The 20,830-nt window shown below is 36.9% G+C and overlaps 1 protein-coding gene across 5 annotated transcripts in view; it reads right to left on the bottom strand.

Moving 5' to 3' along the window:
• AOX1 (aldehyde oxidase 1) overlaps positions 1–20,830 on the bottom strand; it is a 37,974-nt gene that overhangs the window by 14,503 nt on the left and 2,641 nt on the right. For 4 of the 5 annotated variants that reach the window (XM_025152177.3, XM_025152176.3, NM_001038692.2 and 1 more), the window contains exons 3-22: positions 20,256–20,352; positions 18,955–19,063; positions 18,355–18,481; positions 17,428–17,489; positions 16,622–16,702; positions 15,510–15,590; positions 13,942–14,086; positions 13,695–13,787; positions 11,826–11,977; positions 11,496–11,589; positions 10,473–10,582; positions 9,478–9,662; positions 8,788–8,950; positions 7,886–7,978; positions 5,817–5,986; positions 4,053–4,179; positions 2,903–3,025; positions 2,014–2,110; positions 1,230–1,354; positions 75–208 (exon numbers count right to left, since the gene is read on the bottom strand). In XM_025152177.3, the coding sequence (XP_025007945.2) occupies positions 75–208; positions 1,230–1,354; positions 2,014–2,110; positions 2,903–3,025; positions 4,053–4,179; positions 5,817–5,986; positions 7,886–7,978; positions 8,788–8,950; positions 9,478–9,662; positions 10,473–10,582; positions 11,496–11,589; positions 11,826–11,977; positions 13,695–13,787; positions 13,942–14,086; positions 15,510–15,590; positions 16,622–16,702; positions 17,428–17,489; positions 18,355–18,481; positions 18,955–19,063; positions 20,256–20,352 (2,368 nt within the window). Of the gene's footprint in view, positions 1–74; positions 209–1,229; positions 1,355–2,013; positions 2,111–2,902; positions 3,026–4,052; positions 4,180–5,816; positions 5,987–7,885; positions 7,979–8,787; positions 8,951–9,477; positions 9,663–10,472; positions 10,583–11,495; positions 11,590–11,825; positions 11,978–13,694; positions 13,788–13,941; positions 14,087–15,509; positions 15,591–16,621; positions 16,703–17,427; positions 17,490–18,354; positions 18,482–18,954; positions 19,064–20,255; positions 20,364–20,830 lie in introns of all 5 variants that reach the window. The other variant, XM_040703417.2, reaches the window with a different exon arrangement.

The following is a 20,830-nucleotide window of genomic DNA, read 5'->3' as shown; positions in this document are numbered from 1 at the left end:
GCATTTGAGCCAAGACGTAAAACTTGTTCACTCGATTTTCCCTTCATATTCCAGTATAAACACATCACACTTACTTGTTTGCTGCCACTGAAGCAACTGATGCCAGTAATCCAGCTTTCAGGAGTTTCCCACCAAAAGCTCCACCAACTCGTTTAACGTGGCACATGATCCTGTTTGCTGGAACGCCTAGACTCGCAGCTACCATCTCCTGTAGAAGCAGTTTCACACCAGTATCAGGGCCTGCTTTTAGCTCTAAAGTTAGCATTTGAATTAAGAACCTTTTGTAGAGAATGGCTATAAAGATGCTCTGTTTGTTTGTTTGTTTTTAAATTGGCTTACAGGATCTTTTTCCTTTACCTCAACTTAAAGAGCAAGCAAAAGAGAGCAAGAAATACTCAGCAATGTTTTCATTCAATATGTCTGTCATGGAGACTGTGAAAGGGTCATGGACAGAAGTAAAGAATATACATATCAAAAAGTAAATTATTTATGCATGAAGAACTGAGAAGCTTCATGTATAACAAAAAATCATTAGGATACAGTAGACATTTTTATTAATTAAAGCATTTGTATTATTTTAACTTTTAATTAAAATGTAAATTTGTTTTCTAGTAATCTAAAGCCTTGTTTATATCAGGTATATCCTTGCTTCAAATCTGTAACACTCATCATTTTCTCAAAGTTCCTCATGCTTCTTGGCTCTTGCCAATAAGGCAATGGAAACTGAAAAGCCCAGCTGAACTGGGCGTTGAACACAAAATGTCAACATTTGTTGTGAAATAGTATCAGTTTCATGCACCATAGCTATGCAGACCATATGTTGCATCAGAGTTTCCTTTACCATTATGACATGGAGCAGCAGTCTCCCCTACAGCTAATAAAAGTTGCTCCGTCCCTCAGCACAATGACTGCAGAGTGCTGATTGCTCATCACCTCAACAGATGCTAATGGAGAAACTCCTCAGGGAGTTTCTCACAAACACATTAGTGGGGCAAGACTACTTTGTTCAAAGTGGAGTAAGAGACATGTATTCCTCCTTACTCTCAGGCCAGAGTGGTCAGTATACATCAGGATACAGCAGTACTACAAAGCAGATCCCACTGAATAATCCAGATGTGAAAATTCACGTTCCCACTGTTTCTAAATTGCTTAGATGGATTTGTATACCACGCTTAAAGAGTCCTACTGTCACAAGTTCAATCACGTTCTCTGAGAATGCTCTGTATTACCTGGATAAATGCTGGATGTTGTGTTGAAACATACACATCCATTTCTTTATCCTCTCCTTTTGGAATAGCAAGCACACTCTGAGTCTCCATATAAAAGTGCTCCTGCCCCCCAATGTGAATCTCCCCTGTTCCAAAGAAAAAAAAACCACAACTATTACTGAAGGAAAAGGACAGGAAAAAGTGAACCAGGAAAAAAATACTGCTCATCATCATGCAAATCGTGGTAGTCAAATCTTCTGATGCATCCTGTACAAAAGGAGCAACATTTAAAATAAAAACATTAGTTCAACTTTTCACAGATTTAAATTGGTCTTGATCCAGTGACATCAACAGAACTTGGTTAATAGCATGCTATGATTGCCTACAAATATTGGCAATATTAAATAAAGCATAGATTAATTAAGCAGAGCAGAGACATACTGAAGGCCATCAAGAAAGTGAGGACATTGGAGAACAGAATGTATAACAAGGGACTGAGAGAACATAGCCCTGGATACCCTGCTCTAACTGGAACTGTTTGAGGGTGAGGTTGGACTAGACAACTCCCTTACAACCTAAATTATCCTATGATTCTCTCTCAAGGGCAGAGGATGCAGAAAACTTGAATGAAGCAGGACCTCAGAACTACTAGGTTTGATCACACTTTTATTCCAGGCAGCCAAGAGGTTTCTCAGGCTTTATGGCCACATGACATCACTGAAAAAAAGGCAAATTTGAAGCTTGAGGAACAAACAAGGAAGACCAAATACTGGCAACTTGTTATCAAACATATTCTGCAATGTACCTTCAAGTATATGATCAACAGTTTCAAATGCCTTATCAACATTTCCATGTTCTAATTTTCTTTTTGGCTCAAAGAATGAGTTGTGCTTTATAGCATCCTGCAGTAGAGAAAAACAGAAACAGTTTTTTAGCGTATTCTGAAGGTTCACAGTTTGTCGTGGCATTTTACTCTCAGGGAGAACATCATTCTTTTAAGAGATATGATAATTTGCTAGCCTTTAAAGAGAAGTTACTTCTATTTTTATATCAGAATGAGTATTCTGTTATACTCCACGTGCATTCTGTAAACAAGTCATAAAGTGATTAACAGAACTAATTTTAGCTCCCTGCAAACATGTCCTTTCCTCCTTATTTCCACCTATCCTTGTGAGTTCCACATCACATTTCCAAGATGTTCCATATCCCTAATATATTTTCCCACAGATTCCTCTAATAGTTCCTACATCTCCAGCCTAACTTTGTCAGCTTTTTAACTACTCAACAGATAGAAACTGCTACAAATAATAAGAAATTGATAGTTCAGCCAATATACATATGCTGGTTGTCAAGTTGATAGCTACCAAAAGAATTAGAAATAACCAGAGTGCTCATTACTTTTAACTCCCTACACAACAAGAAGAATTCTTTGTTCCTCTACTCCTATGTTTATTATTACAAAACTTGTGAGAGATTTTAATACGTCTGAGACTATCATCTATATATTACAAGTGGTCAAAATTAGTCAAAAGGTATTTATAGAGTTACTGACAAACTAGACAATTGGATATTCAGTTTCACCTTCTTTGCTTAGAAAAACATGTTAAAAAAGCAAGTGAGAAGCACAGGCTGATGCTTCCATTACCTAAATAGATGAAACAGTGAAAGACCAAGAGAAAAGAAGAGATTAGTACCTCAATTGTCAAGATCACAGGTTCCAGTGCTTCATACTCTATCCTCACTTTTGCAGCAGCTTGTTTGGCATGAGCATATGAATCTGCAGCTACAGCGCATACAATCTGACCCACACAAATTACCTGTAAAATACATATAATATAATAGAGCAGTGGATTTAAATTACTCCTGCATGTGTTCCTGAAATTCCTTCTTCACATAACAATCGCTAATGTTTCCTTTTTTTGATCTTTGTTTTCACTTCTTAGATTATCCATGAAGCTAACAAATTATAAGGAAGCAATATATTGTTGGGGAAACAAAAAAGGTAAATGTTTCAAAAATCTGGAAGTGATTTGGTAGTCTAAATGAAATACATCCTCCCAACTACTCAGAGATTTAATACGTCTTCCTCTGATTTATACATATTTCCCTTGGCAGATTATAACACACATCAGCTGTTTTAAGAGTCAAAAAGGAGTGAGGAGATAAAAGAATTTGTCATACTGGTCCCACTCTTCTCTACCCATGGTTGCAGCCTCACCTCGAGTACAGTATACAACTTAGTGTGACGCATTTTAAAGGAGAAAACTATTAGACTGCGTCCAAAGGAGGGTAAATAAAATGGTGAAAGGTCTAGATGGAAAGACATAGGAAGAACAGTTGCGGTCACTCAGTTTCTTCAGCTTAGAGAAGACGAGAACGAGGGAAGACCTTGACATGACCTACGACTTCTTCATGAGGGGTAGCAGAGGGGCAGGCACATCTCTCTGGTGGCAGCATCAGGACCCAAGGGAATGGCATGGAACTGCATGAGGGAAGGTTTAGGCTGGGTCTTAGGAAAATGTTCTGCAGCAAGCGGGCATTTGGGTCCTGGAACAGGCTCCCCAGGGCTGTGGTCACAGCACCAAGCCTGCTCGAGTTCAAGAAATGTTTGGACAACACCTTCAGCTATATGATTTAATTTTTAGGTAATCTTATGCAGAGCTACAGACTTGATGGCTCCCTTCCAACTACAGACATTCTTCAAATTCCTAACATGATTCCCTGACATAGCCACTATACAGAAATACAAGAGTCAGTGGGCAAAATTTCATCAAATACTTCAAGATAAAACAGTAGAAATTAAGAAAATAATTTAAAAATTTTTTAAAAAGATTGTTTTCAAACCTTGTTTCTTGCAAATATAATCTCTGGATCATCAGAGTAGTGAAACTCATTTGTAGCTGGTACATCATTAGCTGTTATGACGTCAAACACACCTGGTTCCTTCAGAGCCTCTGAGGTATCTACTGAGCTAATTGGTACATGGAAAGATAGAAACGTAACCCATTAGTTCAGTTGCACATCAGGAGTGAACACAATCAGAGGTATGTCTCCTGTACAGTCAGAATCTGCACACAGTGCCAGAATCAGAGACATCTTTTTGTTCTATCCCTGGTATGCAAAGAAATGATCAAAGGGAATTAAAAATTCTAGTAACTTGCTCTGATTCCAGAAAATGTTCTAAACATGACAGGGAAATTATCTGCCCACTAGGCTGCCTAAACTGCACTGATTTCATATAAATCTGCATAATTGCAACTCATTAAGACTTTACAGCTTACATAGACAACAAATATACAAATAAACATTCTACAAATTGAGAGTTCATGTAAAGAATTATGACAGAATTGGCAAGACTGATATAAATGCAGGCTGAATGAGAACATGTGTGGAAAGACCAGAAAGAATTGCAGAGAGTCTGTAAGAATGGCATGTTTACTGCATCTATTTTAGCAGGTCATCGAGATCCCAGCACATCTGTAAGCACCTTTCCTGGATACTGAAATCGAAAGACAAAAAGGAGTGAATAAATCCCACTGACTCCTGCAAATTTAGGGGGTAGAGGGATGTCAGCTCCTAGATGGTACCAAAAAGAACATATCCAAACACAGCATACTATTGCCAACTTGAGAATAAGGCAGGATGTATGACAAAGACTCTATAGCTAGCAACTCCAATTCTGTCTTCACAAGTAATCTTGAGCAGAGCACACGGATTTATGTCTTGATGCTTGAACATCAGGCATACAACGCGTGTATGTGTATTTTTTGTACCTTAATGATGGAAAAACTGTTCATATATCAGTACTCAAGCATAAGTGAAAATAGTTTCCTTTCAAAATAAGATCATCTTCCCACCTTCCTCTCTTACAAGGCCTCATATGAGCTCCTTTACCTTGCTGCAATGTGGCAATGTTATTTCCTCCATTTTGATCAATTCTCGTTTTTCATAATAGAGTTGAGATTTCAAAACTATGTTCACAAATGTTTAGGTGCCTCTCTGCATTGCACAGCTCAACACTATGTGTAGGTACCTAGGTTAGGCTTAAGTACGCTGGCTCCCTGAACAGAAATGGCTCAACCTCCATAGGACAGTAATATGAAGTGATATACGTAAATCCAATCAGAGCCTTCTACTAGAGTGACAATAGGGGGCCTACTGGAAAGCTGGGAAGACAATTTTTATAAGGGCAGGTAGCAACAGGATGAGGGGAAATGGTTGTAAACTGGAAGAGGATAGATTTAGACTAAATATTAGGAAGGAATTTCTTCACTGTGAGGGTGGGGAGATGCTGGAACAGGTTGCCCAGAGAGGTTGTGAATGTCTCCTCCATGGATGCATTCAAGGCCAGGCTGGATGGGGCTGTGAGCAACCTGGTCTAGAGATAGGTGCCCCTGCCTATGGCAGGGGGTTGGATCCAGATGATCTTAAAGGTCCCTTCCAACTCAAACCGTTCTATGATTCTACGATAATATTGCTTCCAACACCTGAGCCGTTGTGGGTATCAGATGCGTTATTCTGTACACATATAATTCAACTTCATTAGTCTGTTCTAAAAACATCAGACTTCACAGTAACACTTTCTTCAGATACACTTGGAACACTTACACAATCTTAGCATGAGCTCTGGAACTAGTGACAACAGCCAGGAAAAGCTCCCCATCCACAGAAGGAATATCATCAATGTAAACTGCTTCACCAGTGGCATGCTTAATTCCAGACTGGTGCATAATAGGCCGTCCCACAGGATCCTGGGGAGACTGACTCAGTTCTACATTCTGTATCATCAAACAAATAAACAAACAAACCCCAAAAGTTAAAAAATAATGCTATGTTACGTTAATTAGAAAATCAGATAAAGATTAATTGTCTGTATTTATCATCTTCTGGTTCTATACTGAAAACAGATGCAGAACTAGACTGTTCCTCCTGAGGTTTTCTCCAATCGCTTCTCCCAAGGAGTCTTCCAAGAATCTTGTACGAATTCACCTAAATGTATATGTTTACCATAATCACTTACATCAAAGTCATACAAAGAGCAGCTATATTTCAGAAGGCCAGTTTTCTCCCTTACTGATTGGTGTCATGAGACTCTGATAATTTTCTGAATTATTCTCACATTTCTCTGTTCTGTATTCTGCCAGCCTGTGGTGTTCTAGTTTCAATAATTTGCAATGGTTGGTAGAGATAAATTCTACCGGTGTATCTATCAAATCTATCAAATTCTCGGTGAAAGACTGTAATCAGTGTAAATCCGACAGAAAATGTTTAAATATTTCCTTCTCAATTCTATTCCCTTACAACAGCGTATGAATAACTCACCTTATTAACCTTATTTTTCTAGGTTTTCCTGAAAGTTAATTTAGTGTTGCTAGATAATTCTGCCACACCAACTAGTTGATGTCCACTTGCAAATGAATTTTCCAGTTTCTGGGTCAGTGATCACACTTTTTCATACTCTGCATTTAGAGCTAGTGATTTGCCCAGGTCCCAGAGTCTTTTTTCTCCTATGGCCTCCAGCGCACAAGTGTTTTAACTGTGCATTTTTCTCTCTTGCACTTTCTGGTACATTCTCTGCTATTAGACCTAAGACATTTTTCCCTTGACTGACGAAAGTTACTCAGCAAGTCCATCTACACTTTATCTCGTATTTATCTTGAAAGGTATGTATCGGTTTTTCCCCTAATTGAAAAATAAATAAATAACAGGTTCATACGAAAAATTCCAGGTAGAAGATAAGAATTTGCAAAAGTCAGAAAATTAAAGTGATGAAACAGACATTCTGGGTTTCTATATCTTCTTTCCGGGTTTCTATATCTTCTGTGTTTCTCAGTGCTGGCTGATCAGAAAAATAAATGGCATCCGTTTCTGTTAAGTCGCTCTCTGGCACCGCAGGAATAAATTGTAGAAAGCCACAGGAAACTAATTTTCTTAATCCTGGATCTTTTGTTAATTTTGTACTGCCATTACTTTTAAGGTAAGTCTGCAGAAGCTGTAGATAATGACTTAAACAAATTTGAAGCACCTAAAGCTGGCAAGTTATTCTAAGGAATATCTAAAATTGAAACAAAAATGCTTCCCAAGATTTCAGTTGAATTTTTTGGGTTTCTAACAACTTGATTTTTTTTTTTTTTTTAAGTGTATTCTTACTAATGACATGAAAAGAACAAAATCCTCTCCTTGCTGGATTTCCCATCCAGACCTAGTCACTGAGACTCAAAGCGCTCAGACGATCTGAAATGTATTCTCTGCTGCCATCTATTGCTGACTTCTCCTTTAACACTCTCAGCAGATAGCTATGACAAACTTCACCTTGATTCCTAAATCTACATTAAGAACTAAGAACCCTCTTAAAGCCTAGGAAAAGTGCAACTTGAGACAAGAATATTACTGTATCCTTGGACTTGTCCATAGTTTTTATTTTTGTCTAAGATTTTTCAAATTAGGTTGAACACAGCCATGTACCAGCTTTAAGCAGGCTGACAACAGGGTTTATTTGGAATATTTATCTTTGGTGAGCTGTTTATAATTCAGTATATCCAGAAGGCAAGGTTTTTATAATTTAGATACGCTTAAAACCAAGCACTCAGTGCCTGTTGCTCTCAGTCCTTGCTTGAACCTTTACTTTTAACCAAGTCTCACAAAGCACACAACAATCTTAGAATGAAATCACTTGCCTGATATATTTGGATACTCTGGGGCATTTTGGTTTGGAAGTCTTCTAGAATGCTCTCATATTCCATAGGTATGCCAGGATAGTGACAAGGGTCCTGAAAAGGAAGTAGATTACTATTAAAGCTCACATTTTAAATGGTAAAGCTAACAACAGAAATCACCCAAATCAAGCTCTTTATACAGAAAATTCTTTCAAGATTCCCAGAGTTTAGGCTCTAAAATGACAATGTGAAAAGAATTTAGAGCTTTAAGATTTCACTAAATGATATTCATGTGTGTGTTTCAAGTAAGAAACATAATGTAGAGACAGTCAGAAGAGATTTGTTCTGAGATCTGATCAAAACCGTTATAGAATAACTCCTGGTTATAGTAAATTTAGAAAATTATCTAAGTAATGGAAATGGAGGAAATAGCTTAAGGTAACACAGAAAAGAAAGGCAAAAGGGATGTTTTTCCTCCGGACAGATTTTAGACAAAAACAAATAAATCACAGCTAAAATGGATTAGGCCGGTGAAATTTTAGAGTCCATCTCTCCCACTCAACAGCTCTTACAAGAAGGAGCATTGGTTTAGCACATACAGTTGCCTTCCACAGCCCTTTTATTTATTTATTTGAACTGCAGACAGATAGAGTAAGAAGATCTTAATACTGATGTACTTTTGCGTTATCCTTGCTAATTTATTTATTTTGCATAGTCCTATATCCAAGGCAAAGATATTCGGGTGTCCAAAAGTTAAGCAGGTACCTCTCCATAAATCTCTTTGGGATTTAAGTGCTTACATTTCCCTGTAGATATAAACCCTTTAAGAAATATTTAGCACACTGTACAAACAGCAAACATCAACATATAGGAAAAATCCTTTCATTTGACTAGAAAAAAGGAAACATGGAGAATCAACTTACCATTGTCTTCAATGACTGTAATACTTCCAGGAAAAATTTGTAGAATAAACTAACTATCAAAGTTTTTTTATATTCTGCTTTCCCATCCCAGGCTGAGTCTGGAAGAACTATTTCATTGAGGATTAGCCTGGAAGCTTCATCCAACATCTGCTCATTCCAGTACCTGTCAGAAGGAATAATACAGATATCATCAGACGAGGGCTCAAGATAAATAAGTAAATAAATATGTATGCATATCAGTAATATCTTTGTACCATTCTACTTACAATGAAACCAAAATATTGATTTTAATGATGGCCTTCAATTTCTAAAACAGTGTTGGTCAACGTCTCTCGCAGAAGTGAGCTATCTTAAGTCAGTGAAATTGAGCCCTATGTTAGAAGAAAGTTGATCTAACACTTATGGATTATCATTACTCTGGAGATACTGCCCCATATGTAGAGAAAAGAAAATGCAACAGTATTGTCAAACTGGAGATGCTTTTAAGGGATCTGATTTATGTTCAATTCTTGTTCCACATTCTCTGATAAGGCTTTATTTGAAGTATCTCAAACACAGATAATTCTGTGTAGTTACACAATGCTAGATATCAAAGTATAAATATATTAGAATAAATTTCAGCACATCAAGCGTCAAAAATCTATCAAAGTCCCTTTATTCTGGGACGTAGAAAACATTGAGGAATTTTACCTTCCAATAAGTGTCTGACAGGTTTGCTTTGCACAGATTGTTGTCGAGGCAGCACCTCCATAGAAAATGCTCAAATCTTTAATTTTGTCTGTACCTTCTTCAAAAAGGACTCTCATTCCAGCACTAATTATTGGGAGAGCATTTTCTCTTCTTGGTGCTTGTCTAAATGCAGAGATATACTCTCCCTGAACAAGATCAGACAGAAGTGAATAACTTGCAGACATGTAAGCATCAGAAAACAGAACACACTTTGCACTACTAGAAGTGAATAAAAACAGAGAGCACAAATTCGACCCTCTGAGCATTCAGTACCACATACTTCCTTACGCAGAACCTTCCGTAGCTTTATCCTTCTCTCATTTTCTAGCAGCACCCTCTTGATCTTCTGTTGCCTACATAGTTCAGATGACTAAACTTTCTCATGCTAGTTGGAAAATAGGGATCTTGTAGAGGGAAGGAGAACGGGACAGAAAGCTTAAAGCTTCAAGGTACTGGCTAGCTCAGGTAAAATCACCCCTACTTCTTTTCAAAGATCTCATATCCACTATTGCAAACAACACCATTTAAATATTATTCAGTTCAGAAACATTTACAGAAACACCATGCACTCGTCCACTCTTAACTCATTGTAGGAAAAATCTTCAAGAGGTAACAATTCTTTTTTGCCTAGTGCTAACCATGTCACAGCTGAGCAGGCTGTGTTGATGAAGACTATAAGAGCTTGTCCAAGAACCCATTCTTGTAGGGTTCTTCCTACCAGTTGTTATTGCCCTCATCATTTTTGCCTAAATATCACTTTTGGTATATCACCAACAACTTGCTGAGTTGTTTTTGGCTGAAACTGGGAGTTAGTATAACACTAACAAGATCAAATGTAAGGAATCCAGAAAGTAAGCAGTAATAGTATTACCTTAAACATAGGCATGCCCCACTCCTGCTGTTTATGTAAGTCTCTAAATCTTCATGAAGCAAATCTAAACACACCAGTGACTTACCTTTCTAGAATGGGGAATACGGACAGAGACTAAGACCTCTTCTGGCATAATAGTATTGTTACCAACTCCATCTGCAAAAATATCACTCAAAGGAATCCATCTCTTTCCTCCTAAAAAAAAAAATTAACCCAGAAGCTTTTGTACAATTGTGCTAAAAACACACATTAAACAGTTTTAGTTGGCAAGAAATACATGCAAATTTCATAAGTAAATAACTTCAGAGTTTATATAACATCTTATCAGTGGTATATTCTATAAACGTATGAGTGCTCAATATTCCCTATTATCATAAAACCAGAGTTCTAAAACATGGACAACTATCCCTGTTTTGTAATCTTCTCTACCAGTATGACTGCTTCTCTTCTCCTGCTCCTGTCAACATGTTCCACCAAATCTCTATAGCGACTGTCATCACTACATTACTGCTAAAGTAAAGGGAATGAGTAAGACTACTGAGTGAGAGAGAACTGGTGTAAAAATGTAGAATTGACTTTTTTTATTATCTGCTTGATCAATCTCAAGACTTTCTAGAACCAGATAATCTTCTGTGTCATTTTTAAGAGTTTCATGTACCTGATACTGCAACACTTGTTGCTTTGCAGCAAGACTACTTTCTTCATGTTTTTTCATGCTATGTGTAATGACAACACAGTAGCCTATTCACCCTAGAATATCATTTAGCATTCAAACTGCATTCCTAAAACACAACTACTTTAACAGTAAAGTTTTACTATAGAAAGGTGATTTTTCTGAGTTTTAAATCTGAAAAGCAACACTGTCAAAACAGCAGCACAGGAATAATTTGGCAATTCACTGCCCACAAAAGGACGTAAGGTCCCTTTGGTCCAAATGCTTACCTTGTCACTAGAATCTTTGACATTCTTAGTTTATAAATTGCTTCTCTTACAGATCTGAAATGGGTTCCTTAACCAACACTCAACAGCCATTTACTACCCAGCCTCACACCCTTTACAATGCCATCCTGCACATCTGGCGCTAGAACCGAGAAAGGATACCTCTTACCTTGTGAAGCCAGGTTAAGCATACAATTGCCAGCTGCCAGAATAGGATTCAAGTCTGAGGTTGATTTTCGACTTATAATGTTTCCACCTAATGACTTGAGAAAAAAATAAATAAATGTTATTTCTCTCCATCACCTACACATTTTCATTGTAACAATATACCAAAAAGATCACCCATAAGTTTAGATGCAATAAAAACTCTAGAAGATGCACTGAGAGAAAAATAGCAGCTAAAAAATTTAAAATGCAAGTTTTACACGTGGTCAGAAGCAATTTCACACAGTTTCTGTCCCACACATGCAACTATTACTGAAAATAACATACAACATACAGCAACATTTCTTATCTGTTCTCCACCCAGTGTTCTTAACTGCTGCAAGACAGCACAGAAAATCTTTGTCTTTTCTTCTGGTAACTCCGAAACTGCATTTCTCAAGACGTCTTTCATTAGAGAGAGGCTGCAGGCAGCTCCTATAGTTAATCCTGTAACCAAAACATTATGAAAGCATAATGTAATAATAGTTTAAAACGCTGGCAGTAAAGCAATGTTCAAACTACAGCCAGGACTGCTCACATGCAGTACAGGTAAATTTAAGGCAAAGAGTTTTTGCATGTTAGAGGGACTCAGTTTAGGAGACTGAGGGTAGAGTTTCATGAAATGATGAAACTGAGCTAACGATTCAACACACATGCTAAAAGGGAATATTATTCTCTCCTTCCACCTGCTCTCCTTGCACCATCTTTGACTAAATAAGTGCTTGGATGAGGTTTTACCCAAAGGTGAGGTAACTTCAACAGGCTTATTCTCTTTTCAAACACTTTCTCTATGTACATCACAGTTACTGTCCTAAGGTAGCATTTGCAACAAAATAAGTAATTCTAACACCGAATATGGTATTATCTTCTTCCCCACTAGAAAGATAACCTATAGCTAAATACATTCATTAAGCAGTGATGAATTATTATATCAAGACTATATTTTTAAAATTTTTCAATATTATAAAAATGATAGAAAGTGCATTTAAATTCAAAATCATTAATAAGTTTTAGTTATGAAAAGTGAGAACTTTCTGAATGGGCACTAGAATTGAATCAAAAATACAAATCAAAGGACATCGTTTGAAAATGACTTCTTACTAATTGAGTAAAACTATATTGTGTATTTAAAACAAAATAAATCAAAATATCCTTTGCATTGAAATCTAATTAAAGAGAGAAAATAACATTCCTTGTTGCAAAACTAAACTGCATCTCTATCATGTTAGAACCAGTAAATCTCACTCTCTCATAACTAATTTTTTTTTCAGAATAAAAGATACAGTAAACATTCTCTCTACATTTTCTTTTCCCAGTTCCCAGCCACTTTTCGGCTAAGAACAAATCAGTCATTGACTTGAATCAGCTGACTAAAATGAATTGAAAAAGATACTCACTGTAGATACAATGCTGGAAATGTCAAATATACTTTACTACTTCAAAGAAAGCTGCTTCAGGCATTTAGGAAGTAACTGCCATTAGATATAGGGCCTAATTTTCCTTAAAACATGCACAACATAATTTAAATTTAATTATGTTAGTGTCATACTTTTAAATCTATTTCTAGTTGCTATTTCGAACTTTAATAGAGCTTATTTTGAAACTAAAACCTAGTTTTACTTAAATTAAAACAAAATCTCGGTACTGATCTTAAATACATACCTTAAGGTACAAGAGTATGAATTAGCGATATTTAATGCTCTTATGTTTGACATCAGGATTAGTTAATGCATATTCTCATCCCTGTTGAATCACATAGGAAACATTTTTTTTCCTAGCATAGAAAAAACCCACTATGCATAGCTGCATAATTTTGCTTAAACTCTCTGTAGTTCTCTATGCTATGCAACATACTGTGGTACAGAGATCAAAACTCAAATATTGCATGAATTAGCACCAGCACTGATACTGCCGGGATAACTGCCCCTGTACTGTTATATAAAATACTTCTGATCAGTACTCTACTGTGTTATGAAGACAGAAGTCTGTATCACGCACAGTGACCACAGCCACCTTGATACAGGAAATAACCAAGCATACTATGGCATGGCTGTAAAGCCAGGATTGTTGTACAGAAATTTAACGCCTTCAGTGCCATGGAAAACAGTAACATGCCATGCTGCAGAGGAATCTCTCAAGTCTGAACAAAGAAAAGTCTACTGACCATCACTCATGCATTCCACCACGTTCAGATCTGGGATCCTGGCAGGAGCAATGACAATTGGATGGAACACGCCTCTAAATTTCATATCAGGTCCTACCAAACAGAAAGACACTTTAGACAAAAAGACACATTCCATAATCACAGTTCCAACATAGGGATGAAAATGCAAAATAAACTATAAATATAGCCCCACTCCATGCACGCACACTGAAAATATGGTAATAGAAGACATTCTGACTGTACATACCCACACCAGTGTTTCCAACAACAAGAGGTGCGTCAGGGTGGGCAGCCTTCAGATCCTGCAATTCATCTAAGCTTACAGGAGAAATCCACATTATTCGCTCTCCATGAAAAACCAGGGTCCTTTTCGGCTGATTTTCAGCCATTCTCTGATGTGGAAACACAGCAGATTTTCACATTTAAACATGGCCTTCCAGTACCTGAGGGGGGGCTACAAGAAAGCTGGGAAGACAATTTTTATAAGGGCAGGTAGCAACAGGATGAGGGGAAATAGTTTTAAACTGTAAAAGGGTAGATTTAGACTAGATATTAGGAAGAAATTCTTTACTGTGAGGATGGGGAGATGCTGGAACAGGTTGCCCAGAGAGGTTGTGAATGTCTCCTCTATGGATGTATTCAAGGCCAGGCTGGATGGGGCTGTGAGCAACCTGGTCTAGTGGGAGGTGTCCCTGCCTATAGCAGGGGGTTGGACCCAGATGATCTTAAAGGTGCCTTTGAACTCAAATGATATATACAGTTGGCAGGGTCTAACAGACACCTATGAGACCAGAAGTGATAAGATCTTAAAATGGGGCAGTTGTACTTAATCCTTCAAAACTACACAGAAATTGAACTGCTAGGCTGATTCTTTGCACAGTGGTGAATTTTTAGAATTCGTGAGTGAACCATCTTCAATTCAATCCAATGTGCTAGCAGACCAGATTAATAATAAATATAAGAAATAGCCCCGAAACAAAAAATGTACAAATAGGGTCTGCAATTGTTGAAATTAATAGAAAAGTGATTTAAAAGATTTAGGGCGGTGCTTGCACACTTTGTTTGTTTGGAGATTACCAGTGATACCAGCAGCTGCATACCCTTATACATAAATACGGATGCCTGGACTGGCACTGATCACTTGGATACAGCTTGTGAATTAGCGTTGGTACAAATACATAGTCAGAAATGCCTACTTCACTGTTCACAGCTTCTCTCTGTAAGCAGACAACTAGCTATTTAGAATTTTTCTTTGAATCTATAACAGTAATGCAAATCAATGAGTTCTTGTATTTTCTAGGGCAAATACTGCTGTCAATAATGAAGGATTAGCATTTTCCATTTCATGCACTTATTTCAGATGCTCGTGTCTTTGTCACACTTTAACCACTGGGGCTAAACACTCATCAGACTAAGTGGCCATCTGAGGCTGACACTGACAGAAAAGACCAGAAAAAAACATTAAATGACAAAATGGGGAAAAGGCATTATTAAAAAGTGTTTGTCACTCAGATTGCTGAGAACATTTGTACATTCAGGTGCTGCTCCGAACACCTGCTTTAGGCTACTTCTTAGTATTCTCACCTAACGATTAATTCTGCATCTTCAGTTTCCCAATATGATTTTTTTTTAAATGTAATTAATCAAGGAGATCACTGGAATACAATAAAATCAATCCAGAATAATATTTAAGATGATATGATATGACTTATGATGAATCATTGCTAAACAGGGATTCAAAATGAGTCTTGAACTATGGACTACTATAAAGGAAAAGACAGACCTTATGTGTAGACTGTAAGCCACAAAAATTACCATTAGTTCTGGCGGAAATATAAACTCTTGGGTGGGATCTAAGGGCTGGAATTCATCTGGTGAAAACAGTCCAACAGATTCCTTAAAAGAGAAAGAAAACAAGACCAAGATTTTTTTTCTCCTTATTAGTTCCACACAAAACCCAAAACAAACTGAAAGGGGTCCACTGAGGTCCGTATAAAAATCAGTAACTCTATTATCTTTTGGATTTAATGCTAAATTGCCTGAAGAGGGGGAGATGGCTGCGGAGGGAGAGGCTGGACACTGTTTGCTATGTGGTGTGGTGGGCATCGGTCAGCAAGCAGTGAACAATTGTGTTGTGCATCACTTTTTTTGTGTATTCTTTTACTATCATCATTATTACTATCCTTTTTTCTACACTATTAAACTGTCTTTATCACAATCCATGAGTTTTACCCTTTTTCCAATTCTCTCTCCCATCTCACTGTAGGAAGAATAAGCAAACACGTGTGATGCTTAGCTGTCTGCAGGGTTAAACCACAACAGGCTAGTAACTAAAGAACTACTGGCTTCATGTAGTCCCGTTGTGAGAAAGTAACTGGTCTCAAGGCAATCTACAGTACTCAATAGGCAGAAAAGCAGGCAGGACTGAAAGAAAACTGAGAATGAAGTCAAACATGTACATGGGTAAGAGTTTACAGATAATACTATAAGAATTCTTTTTTTCTTTTTTTTAAGGAACATAACAGTTCTTTGCACTAAAGCGTACAGTTTCTTAAGGTACATTCAGATCACCACATTCAGTTACATTCATCATACACTGCTTTTAGGCAGTTCCACATATGCCCTGATGTTTCGTACAACGCAATGATTACAATACAAGTAAAGCTGAGAATATCTGCTACATCTTCTCCTCTACATAAAAATACACAAATAACTCTTAATGTTTATAAGTATTTCCAAATTAATCATGAGGAATAATAAAATATCTGATTTCACATATAACAAACGTAGTATTATGGAAGGAATAAGGTAGATCAAAATGGCAGAGGGTGTATATATCTTGAATACTTTAACAAGAAGAACAAATGTAAAATATTTTCTCTAAGTTTTATATCCAACCAGGACAGTTACAATACTTAAAATATTACCTTCTCTTCTCTGTCAAATAAATCCTCTTCTTGATCCAAGCAACACCTTCCATTTGCTTTACTTTGACAACAAACAGAATCCTAAAGTAGGAATATTCCATCACTAAAATATTTCCCATAACGGCAATGATTTAAAGCCTGCTTAAGCCATTCTCTCTTTATATTACATTTCATTTAAGAGCATCTCCTAACACTTCAGTGAAGTTCTGGATGACATTTAATAATTGAAACTAAATTAGAAGTACGTGTGTTAAAGAAACAATATCCAATAATATCTTAAAATCCTATGATATCAAAGTCCTTAGCAGAAAATAATTTATACTATAGCAAATTCAGTGGAATTGTGAGAGCACGCATTCTGCATTATTTCCTTTATCCACAGTCAGTTCAGTCTCCTACTCCTTTCACTTTGAGATGTTATTTTTGCCAGAACTGACTAATGGTAAAAAAAAACATCAGGTAGTTACTTCAGATTACCCCTCATAATCCAGGTTAGACACCAAGTTCATTTGTGGCAATCCCCAAACCCCTTTATTTTTAATCAGGTTAGGCCACTAGACACCTTACTCAGACTTACATCACTTAAGAGAAGACAGGTATCATATTAATAAAAATCTTCATGACTTGTATATTTATAGATTCTGTATTTCAGAATAATTCATGCTCCTCATACACCTATCTCAACAGGAAAAACATTAGTTTATAAACATAGTGACAAAACTAACAGGCATAATCTATTAATACTTTAGGGAATACTAACAATCACAACACACTATGAAAGCACTCCTATCATCGCTAGTTCTTACCTTACAAAAGGTTTTACAGGCATCTAGGATGGGCCTGTATCCAGTGCAGCGGCACAAGTTCCCTGGAAAAAGGAAATCATTAAGAAACATCTTTTTTTTTTTCCTGAAGTACATAGATTTAAAATGCTTTTATATGAGATTTGTGTTTTCGGAGCTCAAGGGAAAGTGTTAGCCCTCTGAAAGACATAAAAACATCACACTATCACTAGACTTAAGATCTCGCAGCTCCTGAGAAAAAAAGGCTTTTGTTTCAAAGTGGAATACGAAATATTTAAGAGCTTCACTAGAGGGAATGCTGACTACAGCTATTCAGGAGATAAGAGATTGTAGAAGGTTCCGCACCCTCTCAAGATGTTTTTCCATCCCTTCAATCTGTTCTTAATAGTGGAGGAGCTGAGCATTATGCCTCTACCTAGTTCATCTCACTGTAACAGGAAATGCCTCTGTCTCCACAGTGACTCTATGGCATAATAGATAACAGAGGATATTCTACCTGCAAAACATATTTCCGTTTGCAGTTTAGATGGCCTGCATTTGTCTTCACCTCATTTGACCGTTTAATTCCTACCACAAAGGGGCCTTCCTCCTGTAAGGCTTATGATACTCTCAACTCCAGATGCAACAGGATCTGAGAAACTTCCAGGTACAGCTACATACGCAACCTGCTGTCATGTTTTGCAAATTGGATTTAAAACACTTCAAAAGATGCAAACAAGGATGTTTTTAACACCTCTCCCTGAAACAATCTACAGTTCCATAGTTAATTTTTCAAGAGAAATGAATGACAGGGAATAACAGTAATTCTGTTCAGAAGCACAATTTAGAGTACGTACATGCATGTGTGCTTACACAGACTTGCACTCAGCTACATAAAACATCAGAAGAAAATTGAGGAAATAACTACAAATTAAAAATGACAATACTTACCAGCCAGAGCTGCAGTCATCTGCTCTGAATTTGGTTCTGGGTGGTTTCTTAACAAAGTGTATATGGACATCACCATTCCAGGGGTACAGAAACCACACTGGGAACCATGGCATTTGGCAAGCCTTTCCTGAAATGAAACACCATGAACAGCACTTTTTTCAGTGTACTTCACCTTTCTAACAAATCCTCAAGAATAAAAAAAGCCATATTAAATGCTGCCTTGAAAGTAATTCTGAACTACTAACAAAAACAATTTAAACACTGTCAAATAATTATTTGGGGTATGATGCTCTAGCACATATTACCAAGGAAATTAACTAACTAGTCTTCTGTCTCTTTTACATCACAGAAAAGTCATTGTCCAAGATGTGCCATTAGCCCAAATGGCACAGATCTTAAGTGCTAACTATCACGAGCCACACATCATCAGTCTTGATGTACCTACCAACGATTAGAAACTTGTGCTGCCTTCTGTTATCGTTCTGCAGGGAGAATAATCGAAATATGAAACTCCCATGCCCTAAAAACACTGTCACCACAGATAGACCACACAAAGGAAGAAAGCAGTACACTTCTTACACAGTGATTCTGTATTCTCACCTGAACTGGATGAATTCTGGTTCTTGTACTTCCAACACCTTCCACTGTGGTGACTGCCATACCATACAAGGAGCAAATGGGAAGCAAGCACGCATTTGCTGAGTAGTGTCTTTGGAACATTAAGGTGAATAAAGAACTTAAACACGGATGAATATTATTTTGCAGTAAATCAAGACTTATTTTATACTTATAAGGCAGTCACTGACATCATTTGGAAAGAGAGGAGACTAAGGCATTACAGAAGAGTTTCCTTACTAGCTGTGTCTCTTGTCCCCAGGCTGTATAAACAAGAGCATAATGTTGACAGTTGTGGAGAATTTTCATCTTCCTTAATACTTCAGTCTTTTCTAATTGTCCTCTCATCAGCCCTACCCACAAGCACCTTTCAAGTGTGTTTTGGAGGAGGAAAGTGGGGAAAGTTGGTGTAGTTCTCTGCAGGAAGCAAATCCTCTGCTGATAAACTGAAATTCAGATTTCTGATCCAAAGGAAATTCTAATGTAAAAAAAATAATATCATTCTAAATAGGAACAATGTGTCAAAATGAAAATTATGGAAAGCTTCAATAATTAACAATAAAATGTTTTGTTTTATTAGAGTTTATTTTTGGTAGAGTCATTCTGATTCTTTTAATGTCAACTCTTATAATACCATAAAACATTTCATTTGTATGGTATTTCAATGGAATGCAATTGTCTTAAGGAGCAACTAGCACATTCTGATCTCTTCCCCCCCTTCTAAAAAACAGTCAATTAACAATGATGTTACCATTTAACAAGTTCACCGAACTTTTCCCCTTTTAAAGTAATTTATTCCCACATTCAGTTTAATGACAAAACTAGCAGGCATAATCTATTAGCACTTTGAGGCTCAAAGTCCTTTTTTGGAGAGGAGAGGGAGCAGTATCAGAAGGTTGGGTTGATCCACCTCATACTTTTGGCTGCCCTATCCTCACACCAATCATGAGACAAAACTGCTGAGAGAAGCAATGTTCCAGTGGTCAGTACAAAGGATGTCAAATTAATGACTCCTAAAGAGAGAACTCCTCACTGCAACTGTCAGAATATATTAGCAAATAAAGCATTTCAGCATAACATATCAGCCAATACATAGCACAGTTGAATTAATAGAATTTTTTACGGCAACCGTCTTCAGATTAAATCAACTCTTCCTTTGGAGTACTTCACTTATTAGTGCAGATTTTACAACTCTATTTTTACAGTTTCATACATTCATACCTGGAAACTGTATCCACAGTCATAAAATACAGCATAGAGCTTTCCAGACTTCTTGTTAAGGATACCGTATCTTCTTTGAAGCTGGCTCATAAGTTGATATCATCACCGTGCAGGCACCACAGCCACCTCCTCCACAGCCATACTTAGTTCCTGTAAGACGGACTGAAATTCCGCTATTAAGGAAAAAAAAAAGTTTTATTTCTGCTTTTATTCTGTTATAAAGATTGAGAACCATCTTTTTTTCATGAATTTTGATGAAATACATAATTGGTTACATTCAATAGCATATACAACGCATTGCTTTCTTTACTGGAATATAATTTTTAGCACAAAAAAAAAAAGAAAAGAAGAAGAAGACTGAAGCTAAGGAATGACACAAACAAAATCGAGTTTTCAAGGAAATAGGAAACTCAATTCTTCCTGGGGAGGAGTAAGTTGGGACAGAAACAAGAATTAAATAGTTTCACAATAATTTTACATCAGGACACTGAAACTAATATTTCAATTTTTCCCCAGAAGTGCCACTGGAAAAGTAAGGCCCATTTATAGACAAAATTAGCAGTCCTCCTAGCTTTTTTATCTCAACTATGTATGGAAATCTGTTGTGAAAAAAATCAGTATCTCAATCTGACCGAGTATT

Source organism: Gallus gallus, chromosome 7 (genome assembly GCF_016699485.2).
Source record: "Gallus gallus isolate bGalGal1 chromosome 7, bGalGal1.mat.broiler.GRCg7b, whole genome shotgun sequence".
Taxonomy (NCBI): domain Eukaryota; kingdom Metazoa; phylum Chordata; class Aves; order Galliformes; family Phasianidae; genus Gallus; species Gallus gallus.
This window is presented reverse-complemented; position numbering and strand designations above follow the sequence as displayed.